Source organism: Augochlora pura, chromosome 8 (assembly GCF_028453695.1).
Source record: "Augochlora pura isolate Apur16 chromosome 8, APUR_v2.2.1, whole genome shotgun sequence".
Classification (NCBI taxonomy): Eukaryota; Metazoa; Arthropoda; class Insecta; order Hymenoptera; family Halictidae; genus Augochlora; species Augochlora pura.
This window is the reverse complement of record NC_135779.1, coordinates 2342645-2361790: the sequence shown is the minus strand read 5'-3', so window position 1 is coordinate 2361790 and position 19146 is coordinate 2342645. Positions and strand designations below refer to the sequence as shown.

The window sequence follows — 19146 nt, the reverse complement described above, 5'->3', positions numbered from 1 at the left end:
AAAACGACGTCGGACTTCTCGAACGTATCGACGGAGAGGTCACGCGATCGACACACGACCACGAGACCGTCCTCCTTCGATCGCACGCGTCGCCATCTTTTCTCTCGTTCGTCCTCGGCCGATGTTGCAAACCGCGTTCCGGAAATCCCGCGAGTCGATGATCGGTTCTTCGCTGGAGCTTCTGCTTTCACGGTGTCCTTTTGCGCCGACTTTCTTTCACAAAGGATTTCTCTCTCCCACTCTTTCTCTCTCTCTCTCTTTCTCTCTCTCTCTTTCTCTCTCTCATACTCTCTTCTATTCGTGGTTTGGTCAGTGTCGTGGGGGTTCGAAAGATGAAGAAAGAGGTGGTCGCAACTTGGAGAAGGTTACGGTAATGCTTCGAAGATCGACCGACCTTTGATCAATCGAGAATGATAACGAGATAGATCGATGATTTTAACAAGGCTGCAAGATTGGTGTGAGAAGAAAAGGGGGGAGTTTTTATTGACTATTTGGAAAACGTTTCTTTGTATTCGAGAGCGAGCTCATTTTTGTCGTGACAGTCTTATGAATAAATATAAGAATATAATATAAGATATAAAAATATAATAATAGAATATAATATGATATAATAATAGAATATAATATGATATAAGAGTATAATAATAAATATAATGAATATTCAATATTCTTGTTTCAACCAACACTGGTATACGAAACAATATGTATATAACAATATATTTATACATAATATATTTATACTTGTTTCAGCCAACACTTCTGATATAAAACCTATCGCAATACACGTATCAGAAAAAACCCGTCACGAGAAGGAAATATAAAAGTATAAATAGAAATCACAGCAGCAAAGTGACCGGTCTCCTAAAGGCTCCATGCTTTCAAAAGATAATACAGTTCACCCTCTGTTAACCTCTTAGGCACGACCGCGCCACTACATTGGCTTTCGTGAATGTTTCGTGCTTTACTCAATTGTTTTATTAATTATTAAAGTAAACGATTAAACTGAAAGTGCGTATGTACAATACACTAAGAAAAGAATATATGTAATTAATACTATATGTAGCTATACGGAAAAAAAAATATATATATATATTAAGAAAAATAGTAATTTAATATAAGTTATAAGAAACTTTATCTGCGGAAAATCCAGCCGCGCCTAAGGGGTTAAGGACCGACAAGATCGTAGAAATTCGAAGCATTTACCGTATCACGTTGACAACACGTTCGGCTCGAGCGTTCGAAGACGGGACACGAAAAGTGATCTATTTTGCAGCGGGGTTTTCCGGGGGTGGTGCGGGACCCCGGGGCAAGAATAATCCGTAGAAGAAGAAGAACGATACCGGCTTGGAAAAAGGCATTCCGGGGCAAGGAGGAACAGCGGTTCGCATGTTAACGAACGTTTCAACAGTGACACCGTGAAAAGATCCGGGCGATATTGCGGGCACGTTCAAGTGCGGCGCGCACAGCGCGCTCCTATGAATAGAATAGTAAACTGGACGCGCGAGGATGCTGGTTCTCCTATCGTCAAAGGCGGGTTTTGTTGAATGGTCGGGGCTTTGAAAGCAATTTTCGTTAGTAAACAGGACACGACGGGCAGAGAGGCGGCGAACTGGTAGTGCTTTTAGGCTGGTAGACAGAGAGAGAGAGAGAGACGAATAGAAAACAACGAGCGAACAAGATATCCAGATAAATAGACAGATAGATGCGGCGACTCTTGTTAATAGTCGGACAACATTTAAAACGCGATAAGATTCTTAGAACTGGACTAAACGAATTTCATTTTAACCCCTTGCACTATAATAACGAGTCAGGATCGAGTAAGATCTACTAAATATGAATATTATTAATGTCTTCTACGTCGAAGTAGAAATAGATTCTTCTGTTATCAAAGCATAGAAACGAACGCAAATAATGACAATATAGGAAAGAAATTGTCTGATCCCATTAGAAAAATTATTAAATACGAATAAGTGCTAACCGTCGCAGTATGGAAGGAGCGACAGTGCAAAGGTTTAATGAGAACAGAACTAGTCTACTAAACAATTACTAGACTCCTTTTTTTAAATTTTGCTATTGCCTGGAATGACAGAAGAAGATCAATGCCCTCATTTGTCGAACTTTTTATCTCAGCTTATAACGAAAATTTAATAAATTCCTAGAAGGTAAAGAGAGGTAAAATGAAATAAAAATGCTCGGTGATCCGGTTAACCACCAGATTAAAGCGTGTAAATATTTCAGAGAATAAACAATAGAACTCAAGAACTATGAAAATACGTTCTTTACATATAAAATTACTATTAAATGATATTAAAATTGTAACAAAGTAGTTTAGTCACTGTCAAGCAGACTAGTCCTACCATCTAAAAAAGAAGCTTCAAATCGTTTAGTCCAGTTCTAAAGAAGTCGTCGCGTTTTAAAAAATATCCAAATACCAAGGAGTCACCGTAGATGGACGATATGTGTCGTGTGTATTGTTACAAAACATTCGCATCGGAGCGCACCGGACTGTTAAAACCGGGCAACAAATACAGATGTGAACAAGAAGAAGACGAAGAAGTAGAAGAAGAAGAAGTAGTAGTAGTAGTAGTGGTAGTAGTAGTAGTAGTAGTAGAAGAAGAAGAAGAAGAGAGGCATCTAGGCCGCAGAAGTGGATGCAGAGACACGGAGAGAACACATCAAGGTGGAAAACTCAAAATTACCTTTCTCGTAGAGAGTAAAAGTGGTGATGGTTGTGGTGGTGGTGGTGAGATGGTTTTTGGCATGGGTTGTTTAGTGCTCACCTCTGGGGCTGGTTGACCTTGCTCCGCCCCTGTCGTCCCAGTCTTCGGGTCGAGGTCGAGGCGAGAGCCTGCCACCTCCAGCAACCTCCTGACCGCTTTGCACGTAGTGCACAATGGCCGAGGTTACCTCCTTTATCGAGTTTCTTACTTCTAGCTGCTGATTCGTTGTCTGCTGCTGCGGCTGCTGTTGCTGCTGCTGTTGTTGCTGTTGCGGCTGCTGTTGCTGCTGCGAAGACAAAATCACTGTGTCAGCATTTCAGTCGCGGTGACGACACAATGGGATGTATCATAACGTCGTCGGCTTCGTTTATATAAATAACTAAATAAGGGTCCATTGAAGAGCTTGTAAAAACCCATGAATCATTCGAATTTTGAATCATTAGCTTTCGACCTTGTGCATTTATAATAAAAATAGATAGGCCAACTGCGAAATGCTGAAGACGATATTAGTAAAATCTAATAACATTATTACACTATATATACTTAACCCTTTGCACTCGAAGTCATTTTAACTCTGCGTGAAATGATTTGTTTTGCGATGAAGACAGGCATTATCTTTCAAAGGTGAACAATTTACGAATTTATGATACAACCCAATGGCATCCCGAGTCGATTGCTAGTCAATTTTAGAGAACATGAAAACGTTTTTATCGACAGGCTCGCTCTGCAGTCGTTCTGTCTGCGAATCGACCGACACCGATCACTGAAAGCTTTCGCAATTTGATTGAAAACACAATTAACCTCTCCTCGAATTTCCAGCTTCCGCTCCGCGCAGTTCGGTTCTGAGATCGCCACCTGTCGTTCGACAGACCCGGGAGCCTTTTATAAACATTAACAAACATACATTTACATCCGCGGAGTTCGCTGCTGGCAAATGGTCCACAATGTGTTACGAGCGAAACGCTGACAAAGAGGAGAACGTAAATGTACCGTCGTCGGAAACGATGCACACTTACCGTGGATTTAGGGCGACTGACTTTACGAAACATTTCACTAAATGTTAATGGCTAAATATCATGTGCGAAGACTGCACAATACTTTATGAGCCGTGCACGGAATAATACGAAATAAAAAGCGCGATGAAAACCGAGCAGGTTTTATATTTCTCAATTCTCGAAACTTTGAGCAGTAAGAATGGTATTTAGTTCGCATATTTTCCAATTTTCGAAATTTTTCTAACAGCATACTATTCGTTCTATTTTAACAATACTATTCAATCGTCGTATCTCTAATTTTTATAATACTTTGGGTAATAAAGATACCAATAAAAATACTTCCGATAAAGCATACCTACCATTTCGTTTCTAGTTTTATAAAAAATAACAGAAAACAAATCTATAATTTTATGAAGAACCGCAGCATATTTATAAAAGGTAATTAATAAAAAAAAATGTCTAAAATTATCTAAAAGTCTCGCTGTCTCTGCAGCTGCATTTTAGAAGAAATAATTCCGTTGCACCGGAAGCAGAAATTAACTGGTTTAACGAGGATCGATTTTAATTTATTTGGTCGCCGCTTGATTGCAGGTACGAAAAGTTTCCGGCGATCTTTCTCGTTTTCCTTAAGACTTGTCAGCGAAGTCGGAAAGGCGAAACTTGGCCTCGAACCTAAGGAACCGGCCATTTGCTGACCCTCGCCCCGCCCACGTTCTCTTCGCTTTCCTCTTTGTCCAATTTATTTTTAATTTGCGCAGACAGCGCGCAAATGCGACGAGGTTTCTATAATTAGAAATTCTGGCAGAAATCCTCGCCCCGGCGTCTCGTGGCCTTTCAAACACGCGAAAAATTGACTGTTACACGAGACGCCCTTCTATACGCTCGGCAGCGTTCATTTCGGATTTCGTTCGGCTCCGTGAACTTCGTTTATCTTTCAAACCGTTCGTTAATATTCCTATTTCCGCGTTTCCTTCGCCAATTAACTTTCATTTATTTAGTATATTTATTTAGTATATTTATTAGATTTATTTTTCTTATCAATTTATTTAGACGGGAATTCAAAGTAAAAATGCTCGTGCAGAATTTCAACGAGCTGGAGTTGCGTAAAAATTTATTTTCCATTTCGATAATTCGTTTAATTCTTGTTATCAGACATTGTCTTATGTTTCACGTATTTAATTCTGCTATGAATGCATAAAAAATGCGCGGTGTATTTATCACGGCAATTCGTGGAAACTTGAAATCATCAATTAGACGAATCTTAGTTTATTATAAAAATATGCAAGCAATAAAATTCTTTTGTTGGCCCAAGAGTTTTGAAACGACCTGTAGAAGTTAAAATTATAAGGTCGTTGGCTTTACAACGGAAGAGGACGTTTCCATTCGATATTGAGACTTGTGCATTTTTTAATGACTCGTGCATTTTTTAATGACCCGTGCATTTTTTAATGCCTCGTTTTAAACATTAATGTCTCGCGGAACGCGTTTCAGATTTTCTAAAAACGACGTACAACAGGTATGGATACTCTTTTTTACGTACCTGCGGACGCGTGCAGCTCTAAAGTTTGATAAAACCTTAACAAATACGAAAACTTACTTCCTACGGGGGGGGGGGGGGGGGGGGGGTGAAAGAGACCCCATGGCGCGCCTCCAAGTTTAATGAAACGCGAAAATTTCTATTAAAAAATGTGCGAAGGTGTTCTCTCCCGAATTTAGCGTGACGGGTGAACGCGTGGATACGGATTATAATTAAAAACACGTTGACGAAAATGGCGTTTGAACTGAAAAACACGAGCCATCTACCTCGCAGTTTACTAATAAAATACTAAAATATAATCTTGCGATCTTTCATATTTAATGTTTCGATCTTTAATTTCAAAATACCGATATAATTTCCACGTCAATAAATCAATTCAAAGATCGAATCACCCGGAGATAATTATTTATTGAAGAGCACGAAGTGTGTCAAATCAATCAACCAACTGCTTAATAAATAAACGAAGCAACTGTAATTAAATAAAACTGAAGTCGAAACGAAAGCATTGAGAATAGAAACATTTGTATAATAAATAACGTGAACCAGAAGAGTGAGCATAAATCGGGCAGCCAAATATTTACTAATTAAATCAAACAATTTTAACTAAATAACGTAGCGTCAAATTAAAGGCACTGATAATTGTAAGGAACTATTAAGTAATTAATATGCAAGAATAAATAATGATTTAGATAATATCCAGCATTGCAATAATTTTTACATCGAGGGTTGCAATGATTAAGGGTTGAGGAATATTAAAATAACGAAAAGGTCAAGGTAATTAAAGAGGCTCTCTGTGCCTCATCCCGGCGATTTTGTGCTCGTTTTTTTTTTGGAGTTACGGAATGCGTTCGCGTGTAGCACGGGCAACGATAATTAAATACAAACCTTGTTTGCTGCTTGCAACTGGGGAAGAATACCCTGAGCAAGACGTTCGGCCGGTGTTCGTGGGTTTGTTAATCGTTCCTGCGAACGCCAGCCCAAGTACGGCTGTCGGTGGTTGAAAGACGACCTCGCCGAACTTGCTGGCGAACTTCCGGCGCTGTTCAACAGACTGGTACTCCATCTCGAGAATGCAGGTGGCGTGGGACTTGGACTTAGAAGGGCACCTGCACAGATTCAACCGGCAACATTTTACAATCGTTTCCACTGACTGGGCACGTGAGACTAGGAACGTCGGGAATAGACTGCGGATTTTGTCCATCTACGGTGCGCATGAGACGACATTTTACACGACCGACGGAGTCGAAATTGTTCGAGGAAATTTCTTTTTGACATTGATTATTTAGCGGGTCAGAATCGTGACAGCGTAGTGCTTTATGAATATGTGTCTTGTGTACTGATTAAATTTATTGTTAAGATTATATATATATTATTGTTAGGACTATATATATTATTGTTAAGATATAATTGATTTCGCTCGTTTTTTTAAACATTCTGGTATGTATATTATAGATTTTAAGACGCGAGTGAAAATTTTTCAAACTATGACTTACGCCACTGGCATCCTAATGTGCTCAGTTTACTTTTGAATTATGGGTACAACCAACTTTGTAAACAGTTAATTTGATAATGAAAGAAGATATTAAATTTATGTTATATTGTATAATATTCTATTGTTCTATTATATTATTTATTATGTTCTATTGAAATATAATGGAAGAAGAAGGCAATAGTATAAGGTTAGGCTTGGATAATTATTTAACAGCGACTGATATTTTCCTTAGGTCACTGAATGCTTAGTTTTGTTATTTATATTAATATTAATAGTATAGTCATATTATTAATACTAATATAAATTAATATTATTAGCATTACCATACTATTAACATTAATTTTTGTAATAAATACAAATTTCGCAAATGCTAAATGAATATACAAAATCATAGTTCGAGAATCGTTCTACGTGAAATATTCAATACGGCGGTGATTGATTACCATACGTGTTACACCGTACAATCAATATTAGCGTCTACATCGCAGGTTGTTTTCTTTTTATACATCGCTGGTATAGAATCTTATTTATTACTTCACTGATATAGAAGACACTATGAACTTTTCAAATATTCTTCTCTGCTCGCAGAAAAGTCTACGTAAAAATGTTCGATGCATCGACGATCAAAAGGGCGTACGAAGAAAAGAAATTGAATTATCAAGGCGTATTAATTCCCTTCGCTTTGTGTAATGAAATTTTTTCAACGGCTCATTCTGCAACCTGTTATTTAAAGCCTCGGAGGCACGGTTGTAGAGTCACGTTGGAATCTTGACTCGGTTTACAAAGAGTGCGTTACCTGATCTGTCTTTGAAATGGATTACAGCACGAGACTATGATCGACGGTTTTGTAAGCCGAGAATGCGATTGCGGGGAAGCTTTCGACGACAAAATAGAAGCTCGTAAGCTCCTTCGAATGACGTAGCCTCGAGCATTCTTAAAGTCAACGATGCCTACAAGGGTATAGTTTGGTATCATAAATATTCATTCGCGGCTCGCGAATAAATTGATTTCGCCGCGACGTGCGATCATTTCGCGGTTGAAAAAATCGACGACGCATTTTTGCAGTATGCACATACGTTATCACGTCGATGGAAAAAGCCACGACGACGAGTGGCTAACGGGTTAATCGATGCGAAAAAGCGTAGATTCCGCGCGGCGGTTCGCCGTCCCCAAACAATAATTAATCTTCGCGGGGGGGTAAGGAAAAGCCAGACCGGCGGCGCTCCCTTTGAACTCGTTTAGCCGGCCCCGGGATCCAATTAGAAATCGTCCCGGGCCACTTTCGACTAAATCCAGCCGTCGTGGCGCCCGGTTACGCGCACGCCGGCCCTTTAAATCCCGTAATTAGAGCTCTCCCTTAACAAATTGTGTTCTCTCGTTAGAAGCGTCCTTGAACGTTTCCGAGGCACCCCGCGCGAGCAGTGCCAACCAACCCTCCGCGCGCTTCCGCGCTCGAGAGCAACGCGGTTTCTAGCTCCGGCGGCGCTGGTTCCCTGGCCCGGTAACAGACACACCGACACAGGGTCGAATTAATCGAGTTAACGTGCCCCGCTAAATTTATTAGCCGCTTCCTATTAGCCGTTGCCCCGTCCTGCGCCGTTCCGTCCTGCCCAGGCCCCGCTGTCATCGGCGAGTGCGCGTCACTCGCGCCCGCGGCCGGAGACGCGCCGTAAATGAAATTGGCCGACAGTCCGCCGCTCGCCGCGCGCTAATTTCGGACACACTCCTTGCGCCTTTTTGCGAGGGCGGGCGCGACCACGCTTTGCGACCGATGTTACGCCATTCCTTGCAAATCCATCGCGATCTCGTGACGCGCCGCGCCGCGCCGCGCCGGATTTTTTATCGGGCCTTGACGCGCGCGTGTGCGACGCCGCGTCGAGATGGTAACCATTTCGGTTTTTATTAGAATCGAAAATTCTGATGCAGAAAGTATCTACTTTTCATGTTATTTTTGTGAATTTAGATTGAATAAATTATATTATTTAAATTTATATAATTTGTATGATAGAGTAAATTAATATATAATGTATAGATTAAATTTATATAATTTATACGGTATGTATAATATAATATTACATAATATTATAATACTATGTAATAAAATTGTAATACAATACTATGAATTTATATTATACGAATTAAGTTTGGATTATATCCATCGTAGTCATACGATATTTATATTCTAAATCATAGATACAATCTTTCATAATTATCCCTAAATGAAAAGAATAGGTTAAGTGTACAAGAAGAAACATTTATTTTTTATATCATTTTTATGTTTTTCTGTTATATTCGCGTGGCATGAATGTCACTCTGACGACATTAATATAAAGATCACTGTGTATATCGAATCAACCCTTTGCATCGGGGTAATTTTCACGAAGCGCTATTCAAAAATTTGTAACACTTTAAACAACACGTCAAATGGTAGAATGCTAAAAATAATTGAATTGTTTCAGTAAAGAACAGCGCCGTGTGTATGTAGTTTTTACAATTGCGAGCAAATAGTTAAACAATCTGGTTTTGAACCGTCCAACGTATGATTAATAAAATTCATTTCACTTTAGTGCTTATTATTTTCCTTATTGTCTTATTATTTTATCGCTCGCGAAGCAAAGGATCGTTTTAACATTCGATAACGCAGAAATCCCGATGATATTGCAAACGATTAAAAATATTAATCTGAGGTGCTCGATCGACTACTGTAGAATCGATCGATTGTACAGTTCATCGCAACGTATATGATTACCAATGTCGACCATATTGAATACTTCGTGCAGAATGATACTGGCACGCAACAGAAATTCCTGTCAGAAAATATCGCGAGGCATTAAATTAAGGTTATGTTTCAAAGGGTGGAAACATTTGCAATTTATTGCTAACACTTTCACGACCGTGTTAAAAACCTCAAAAAATTCGTAAAATTACTTTATTCAAATGAAAATTTCAAGACGCTCTTGTATGATATTAATTTCTTTTTCAACAATTGACGTCTAAATATTAACTATGACGTGTAAATATAAACGACTAGGAATTGGAATTTTATTTCAAAATAACGTTGATACTTAATAAGTTATTACTAGCAATTGCCATCACGAGTCAGACTCGACAAAGTAAAGGTTTAACGTTTAATATTTTTTTGTTTATGTTTAATGTTAGTTTATATTATATTAATACAAATTTATCCGCCATCGAAGTCGTTCATTTCAAAATCAGGAACTGTTATTTCAAATGAAAAGAAAGAAAAATTCGATTTTGTCAAAATTTCATAACTTCGACATAACCTCGAATAACCATCGACGAACAACGCGTCGCTGGAAAAGCCGCGGGAATTTCGAACGAGTCGTCCAACGCGTACGACGTCGCGAAGGGTTAGGCGGCGTTACATTGCGAGATCGTTAACTGGTCGAACGTTACGAGCGGAATGTGGTTTACCTGTAGTCGGCTGTCTATTGGAAGACGACGATAGGGACGAGAGGGAAGTGGTTTTCGAGCCCAGAGCACGCCATCCTCCGTGCTGCGACGCGTCGGAGTGCCTCTTTAACCGGAAACCATCGCGAGCCGCGGGAGAGTTCTTGTACCAATCCGGGACGTTCAGTCGCTGCAGAGATCTTTGTACTCTGAGTTCGTGTTCGCTCGGCACCCGTTCGCCAATTTTCTGCAACTCGTTCTCCGGCGGCTGGAACAGAAAAACCGGGGACCATGGAGAATTTAAACACAGCGGATCGTCGCGGCTAAAAGCCGTAATTGAACGGTAACGCGGAACGGACTCGTTAAATGCTCGTCATTCAAACCGAGCAACGACTCGGAATCCGTGAAACGAGTGGAACGCTCGCAAAACGACCAACTCGACCGGACAGATAAGTATAAGATGCCGGGGGGTTCGAGTTCAACGTCGCGGTGGTAGGAACTCGCTCGAGTGATCAATTTTCATCACGGGAGTATGTCCGCGAACAATACCGCGCGTTCTCTAATTAGTAAATTGAGCGATTCGCGCTTCATTTGTCGAGCGACCACTGAATTACGTGGAAAACAATGTTCAACAGATCCTTATTTTTTACTTTACAATTATCGAAATCACGGAACTGCTTCCCTTCGAAATGCTAGACTATATTTATAATATAAGTATCGTTTAGTACTAAACCTTTCGGAAATATTAATAAGAAGAATATAGAAAATAATTTCTGGAATTGTAAACAAAATTATTCGTCGTCCCGATGTTTCCTCTATCGATGGTAAAATTTCTTTTAAATAAATCATCAAGTATTCAGATTTAAAAGCAAAATTTATCGAAATTTTTAGGAAACAACCTTCGACGAAGAAATAATTTACGGCCGTGAGATTTAATAATAATGCCGCGCCGATCGATTTGATTCTGCCGCTAATTCGTGGAATTCCGTACAACGGATAGCCTGAACATTGTTCGGAAGTTCGTAACATTCTATAAAATCGTTCATGGAAAATATTAATTTGCGCAACGCAGCGCCGATTAATTATAGCGTAAGAAGAACGAGGCGGGGCGCTGCCGTAAATATTTCTGGGTCGCGTAAAATTTCCAATAAGGATTATTCGATGGAGGATTAATGGAATCACGTTATAATGTATCGCGGAGAATTATTGGATAATACTAAACATGTCTAGGTTATATGAAATTTCTATAACAAGCGCCATTATGCGAGAGCAGAATCGGAGATTTACATACAACGTTGAAATTACTCGCCCCGTAATATCTTGTTCGTCGTGAAACAGTCATTAAACGTTTCCCGCGCGGATTGAACGTGAGAATCCCGCGTGTTGTAATAGCCTGCCATCGCGACGTTCGTTTTTCAACCTAATCGTCGACCAGATTTATTTTTAGTCAGTTACCACTTTCTACGAAAAATTGTAAGAAATCCGCAATTTTTCCAATCTTTTGACTGAAGTTTATTATCATAGTATATTATATGTTATTCATTACTATAAATATAATGTAATTGTATATGATATGTGATATATTATACATTAAGAGAAATACGATGTAATTACGTATATTATATTATATATTTTTATATTATTATATTGCTACTATTACAACTGATAACAAAATTTAAAAAAATATTTAGATCTAGCAAAATAATCTCTACGAACTAAAAAAAAAATCAAGTGAATGAATCAAGCTTCGAAAACTGTATCGCTTTTTAAAAGGTGTACGAACACTAATCTACATAACCTAACTAATCGAGGTCTCGACAAGTGTCCAAATGGTTTCTCGACCAGGCGATTGTGTCACTTATTAATTAGTAGCCGCTCGAATTGTCCTGCGTGCCAATAATCGCAATTGGACGACTATGGCCGGTCGACAAATGAAGAGGCGGAGGCGCGGCGAGCCTTCGAGCAGTTGATGGTCGTCGGGAGGCTCAAAAACCGTTTTCCAATGTCACGGAGACGGCCGTGTGTGGCAAATGATCGATCGATTTCCTCGGTCGGAAACGCAGAGGCGGAAACTTCGGCCGCTCGGCTGTGGCAACGCGGAATACGAAGGCCGAATGAAAGGCAGAGGGAGAGGAGGACCGTTTGTTTCGCTCGCGTAGGAAGCTCGCGGGAAAAGGCCGATTTTAATTTCAACCGAGCGAACCTAGCGTGCCGAGTTCTCTCGTTCGAATGGTTTATCCGTATCATTATTGATCTGCGAGATTCTAACGTTCGTTTTAACCGCGGCCCCTTAATTTCTTAGATAACAATTGCGCGACTTTCGCAAATAAATTTTTCTGTTTCACACGTTGCTCAACGTGGAACTGATTGTACATTGTTCGAATAATTTCGTGTGGTTCAATCAACAAAGTTATGAGCAAGAGCGTAGCGTGTCGCAATTTTAAACAATTTAATTTTAGACAAGTAACTCTCTAAAATTAAAAATTGTTGTAACAATTTTTAAAGTAATTTTTACTTTATTAAACTGATTTATATTTAAAAGCTCGATCCTATTAATAAGATAAGCTGCTCAACTTCGTGTTTATGTAATACAAAAATAATAATAAATTAAAATTAAATAAAGTTGAGATATCAAGTGAAGTTAAAGTAATAAAATAAATGAAGAGAATAAGTGAAGTTAAGGTAATAAAATAAATAAAAAGAATGAGTGAAGTTAAAGTAATAAAATAAATAATAATAATAAGTGAAGTTAAACTAATAAAATAAATAATAAGAATAAGCGAAGTTGAACTAATAAAATAAATAAAATCAATTAAATTAAATCCAGTTAAAATATCACAGAGTCTGTACAGAATTTGTTCTTCTTTCTATTCTATTTCTTTTCGACGATAAAATGCGAACGGTGAAATTTGCAAAATCTGCGGCCCGTTTTCCAAGTCAAGATTGCGTTGATATCCTGTTAATGTTTCGTTTCTAAATAACACGCGTTCGAGGAATGAACGTCGATCTTTAGAGAATGTCCAAATTTAGTAGCCGGTTTATGCTGCAGCATGTACAAGTAATCAAGATTTGCTTTTCTGCTTGCCGTACCATCTAAACAGCTGGAAAAACAGACGACCGGATTATTTGGACGGGCTGTCGCTTCGCTTCTACGCATGCCCGGAGGAATTTCGAAAAATTGTGCACCGGAAACCGATTCAGATTACAAGTAATAGCGACAACTAACTGAAAATTAATTCAGTCGATGATTCGCAATTTAATTTTACACAGTGATGACGGTATAGAATATCGTTATAATTTTCTGCAGATTTTAGCATAGGTGAAAATTATAAATACAGAGACTTGGTTCACAGCTAATGGTCGAGGTTAACCTTATACTATTCTCTGCAAAATTGCTTTCGCGGGAACAACAAAACAAAATTACAAACCTCTGATAACAAGACTACGCTCTCGACGCAGGTTTGCAACACACTGGCACCAAAAGTGACCACCATATTATATTAAACAACGCGTGTACTGATTAGTCGGATAAAGTTCGCGACTGTTCAATTATAACTCGATTGAAGTTGCTCGACTTTCGTGTAATCGATGTGCGAGAGTAGTTGACACTCGAACTGGGACGAACTGGACAAGCTCTCTCGTAGTTTCGTTACCTCGATAGTTTCACTTGTTTGGAAATTATACAATGTGTCGGATAATTTATTCTTCACTTTGTAATACGTAGTATTCTGTGTTCTTTGGTATAGAGTATTAGGCATTGAAATGATATTAGGTATGGAACGATAGTTATAAGTAATTAGATATGAAGTATTAGATATAAAATATTAAATATAAAATATTAGATATTAAATATTAGATATAGAATATTAAATATAGAATATTAGATATAAAATATTAGATGTAAAACATTAGGTAGAAAATATTAGGTATCAGAAATAATAGGTATGAGATAATAGTTATAAAATATTAGCTATACTAGCTACGTTTAATATTAGATATCAAAAATATTAGCTATAATAGTTAGGTTTAACATTAAAAATCAAAAATATTAGGTACGAAATATTAAAACAATAGCTATTAAATTACCCTTTCCTCATCACTTTCTACAGTATTAAGAAACATTAAACATGTCTTGGAAAGTAGCGACAACGAAGATAAAACATTTTTTCGTCAAATAATAACTAACTTCAATCTATCGTATTCCACAAAGAGTTTCACAGTGCCAAAGAAGGGCTACGAATTTTTAATTGAGAACGATAAATAATCGTTCGTATAAAGTCGATAATGCGGTCAAAGTCAAGGGCGTGTCACGCGGTACTCGCAGTCAATAGACTGTTTTTTAACGACAGTGCCATCTGACACCTCTTTCATCTATTCAAACGAGCAGACAGATTCGACAGCTGTCCCGAGGATTCTTTTTTGATACGGCAATCCGCTTCGAACCAAGAGCCCGTACCCAAAAACTCGAGATATTACTTCAGCTTCCTGTCATCCCCCTCCACCGCCGCCATGCCACCTTCTGAATCTGGTTTTACAATGCGGCATTAGGCGGCGAATAACATTGTGCAATATTATACGCGCCAACTATTGAATTGTCCGGAGAAAACGTCAATAACATTGCACAATGTGATTGCACAGTATTATACAATGACTAGAGAGAAAAAGAGAGAGAGAGAAAGAGAGAAAGTGATAAAAAAAAAGAGCTATATTGATTTTGCAATTAACAGGTAGCCAAGAAAGTTCGTGCCGCCTCGAGTTTTTGTCATTATTAAATTGTACGTGCATACGGTGCGCGTCAATTAAACGCAATGCCGTGTGCGCCGCACTTATGTAATTATTATCTAATTTGACTATGCAACCATTTACGAAATCGACGAAAATAAGCTCGCCGCGGGTTGAAACACACTTTCGCAACCAGACGCGACAATTTTTACAAGAACACGATTAATTTGATCTTTTATGAATAGAAAGTCAGATTATCATCGCACTAATTAATTAATCATATCGATTAGTAAGCTTCCCTCCTTTATTTTAAATATCTTCCGTGCTTAATATTTCCATTTATTCAATTATCTAAACGACAGTCAAATCGCATAATATAATTCAACAAGAATATGACTAAATCGCAGATATAAAATTTATCGCAAGGTACTATTAATCAGTAGCAACTATAATTATTTAAAAATTTTGCAAAATTAAGTCGTAATAATATAAAAATAAAATTGAAGAAATCAAAGCTCGATTTAGATATCTGAATTGAATAACGTCAAATTCACTGGCGACACGAGCAGTTAATAATTCTTATAAATTAATTGAAATAATCGCGATACTTTTAATAACAATATTCATATTATTCCGGACACTTTTAAAATTGTAATAACATCGGAAATCGCACAAGTAGCTCCAGCAATTTTTCTTGAACCTCGAAACGATCTGCAATTGCAAATCAGATTTCCGTCCCGTAGTTCGAAAAGCAGCGACGCGCCTATCGCGCTAGGTGCCCCGGTCAAACCCTCGACTCGCGGGGCCACGGTTTTTCCCAGCGGACCCGGAAACGCGTATCGTATTTCGCGAGAAAAATAATGGATTATTCAGCCGGCACACGTAATAAATCTGCAGCAGATACATAAAGGGAAGCGAATCGCGCGAGCACGCGCGTCTCCCGGTGCCGTTCACCGTACGCGAAGAAATGCATAACGAGAAGTTCAGGGAGCCTCCTCGCGCGCGCGATTTCCATACGGCATACAAAGATGTTAACGGGACCTAATGCCGTCGAAACACAAAGGATAGAGACACGGTGGAACGCGTGAGGTGGCTGGCCTACGCGCGATACGTTCCTCCGGTTATTAGCGTTCCAGCAAACGGTGCCCCACCGGAGCCAGATGCGCGCGTACGCGGGATACGGGAACATCGGCAAAAAGCATTTTCAGCGTGACGGATGTCCATTCGGTTGGCTTCGTTCGAACTGTGTCTTGCCTCCGTCTCCGTCGAGATGCAACGAGGCGCATTGTCGGGCAACGTTGAATGCGACTTCGGCGGACGCGATGGAGAACGGCTTTCCGTGGCGGATATTTTTCTCCGGGCTGGTAATGCTTCATCTAACTAGCCCCGACAGAAAGTAGTCGATCAAAATCGCGTGACTGGCCGAGGTAGCGTTTTTATGCACTGTAGTCGCGTGAAATATTAGCAAAATGACGCGCGTCCGTGCGCTGTTAATGAATGCGAAGCGATACGTTACGTAAATGCTGAGCGAACGGTAGGAAAGAATTTCAGCGTGACCAGACACCGCCTCTTAACCCTTTGATTTACAATTAGCGCTGATTTATAATTATAACCACGGTTTTAAGAATTTTTTAAATATAAACGATTTTGGTGATTCGGAAGTCGTTTTGGAACGCGATCAAATAACATTTAGCGGTGCATTGGAGCCAAAGGCTTAATATTTTGGATAAAGAAGGGATTATTAAAATAAGTTAACGGTTCGATATAATTACAACCTTCCTGAAATTTTGTACTTTTTTTAAAAAAAGAAAGTATTCTTTTATATTACAATTTTGTATGTCAATCGAGGATCAATCTAAGATAAATCAAAGAATGAAAACAAAGACAACCGATTAAACAATAGAACGCTTTCTCGGAATTAAATTTCCCGCGCGTAATTAAATTGGAAAGACGAAAGCAAACACTTTTGTTTTTGCTTCGGTGTTCCTAATAAAAGCAGCGCCGCAAAGAAAGCTAATTAGAACGAAGATCAAGAAAAAGTATCTCGCAAATTGCGCCGAGCGCTTAATTTAGCCTCCGTATCGTCGCGTATTTAAGCGCGAAAGAAAGGATCTAGAACGATCCATGCTGATCCGTTCGTTAATAAATTTCGCGTTCAAGATAAAAAGTATAATTTCGAACAGAGCGCCGATCACGTTTCTATTTAGCCGAAGAAGATGCGAGGCGTTCGAAAGAACTGTAAAAGAACCGTAGAAACGACGCGGAGCGGTGTTTCGAGGCGCGTGCACCATAATCTCATTAGGAGAATAGTGGATTGCCCATCGGCGCGCCTCGTAAAGTTCAAATACCGAGAAAGCCCCCTCCCCGGTACACAAGTGAAACGCGAAAAAAATCTAGATAAAAATGCAAAAGAAGTGCATCGCTCTCAGGAAACGGGGTCAAGGCGAGGCGGGAGGATGGGAACCAGGTCTACGTAAATGTAAGAGGCTCTCTCGCGTGATGTAGATAGGAAGAGTGACTGCATCGCTCGATGGAATCGATTTTTAACACTTTGACTACCGCGTCGCCCCCGCCGCTCGCCCGCTCCGCCGCGCACAGGTTGTTGGCCCAGAAATCAATTTCTTTGTTTTTTCTTTCTTTTTTCACCAGCCACCACTCGATCGTACTGTTTCGACGTTCGCGGGATCCCAGACGGTTCTAAAGCGCCGTCGAGGCGACCTAGAAAATGTCGGCGAATCTTTTAGCACAATGGAACCGATTGCGATACCGATACGATAAGGCTATTGATACGACATTGAATCTCGAAGTTTAGTCCTCGAATCGAATTAGAGACCTTATTTCTCTCGAGATACATCGTAATTGTAATTTATAATATTGTATACAATAATGATATATTATTATTTATTTTATTTACATTAATAATGCATATTAATAAGGCTACTGATATGACAATGAAACTCTTAATTTTATTAAAGAGAAAGCAGTCTTTATATTGATTAAATTCGAGATATTGCATTAACGAATCCTTATTTCTCTCAAGTTAAATCGTAACTATAGTTCATAATATTATAAATAATAATATATATTAATAATATATATAAAACTATAATGCAATAAATCGTAATTATTTTTAGGTCAGAAAAAGAATTATTTCAGTGTTGAATTCTAAAATAGCAGCTAACGAGAAATTTGATAAATAAATCTTCCAAATAGCTTCGTCGAGCTATTGTTCGCATTCCCATCGTTATCACAGTGCACAATTATTTGTCTAAAAATTTGCTGCGCATTTTCTGTCGATATATTCTCTGTAGCGTGAATACACGACTATTTTATCGAGTAACCTAACAATCGTGCTTAAACGGTCAATGGCTGTACCGTTTCCCTTATTTATCGGGACATTCACGGTGTTCAAACCACGGACACCTCGGTTAATAAAGACATTATTATTCGCGTTTTTTTTTTCTTTTTACGACGCGGCGCGATGGCAATAAGCGCGCGTTGGTCGACGGGAGCGAGCATTGTTAGCCTAGGTCCAGAAGCGAACGCGGTGTCTCACGTCTCGCCGAGTGCACGTTTCATTTGTAACTTTATCGTCCCGAGCCCATTACGATGCCTAGCACGGAGACGATGAAAAACTGCACACGATCGCCTTCCGTCGTGACTATGTTAAGAAACGCAGAAGAACGTATTTATCACGCCCACGTAATATTTTGCAACGAAACTTAACCGTACAATTTAAATAAAGTGCTCGAAGCGCGCGCGCGCGCGAGCGCGATCCGAGGCTGCGATAACGCAACCGCTTTATAAGCGACATTAGAATCTCGTGTCGCAAACCACCTTTTATCGCGAGTGTTATCGATAAATGTTATAACGAATGTGCCGCGAGGAAAATATACCTCTCTCTCTCTCTCTCTTTCTCTCTCTCGATCTGCGACGGCTCGCCGTAATACCGGCGAAAGTAATCGAATGAAGCCATTGGCGGTACACGGGATATTAACAGTGCAGCATTAACGAATAAACGAGCAAAATTATTATTTATGCCGCGCTTTCTATCTTGCAACATTTTCTCCGACGCGCTTTCCTTTTTAAAACATAAATTCTGTTGGACGCAGTTTACTTCGAGCGCGGATTTTTTTCGCAAATGAAACTGTCACACAGACCGTTGTGACAAAATAATGCAATAAATGGAACGTGGACCAAGAGAAATGAATTTCTCTTATTGCTAATTATAATGTTCACATTTTAAATTATTATCAAGTCTCATGGATT

General features: G+C 39.2%; 1 protein-coding gene across 2 annotated transcripts in view; it reads right to left on the bottom strand.

Moving 5' to 3' along the window:
- Positions 1 to 2377: 2377 nt before the first annotated feature.
- The window catches only part of LOC144474331 (uncharacterized), a 100967-nt gene continuing 84198 nt past the window's right edge, over positions 2378 to 19146 (bottom strand). Inside the window, exons 7-9 of one of the 2 annotated variants that reach the window (XM_078189061.1) lie at positions 10180 to 10423; positions 6138 to 6358; positions 2378 to 3006 (exon numbers count right to left, since the gene is read on the bottom strand). In XM_078189061.1, coding sequence (XP_078045187.1) covers positions 2770 to 3006; positions 6138 to 6358; positions 10180 to 10423 — 702 coding nt within the window. In that variant the 3' untranslated portion in view covers positions 2378 to 2769. The remainder of the gene's footprint in view (positions 3007 to 6137; positions 6359 to 10179; positions 10424 to 19146) is intronic. The other variant, XM_078189062.1, reaches the window with a different exon arrangement.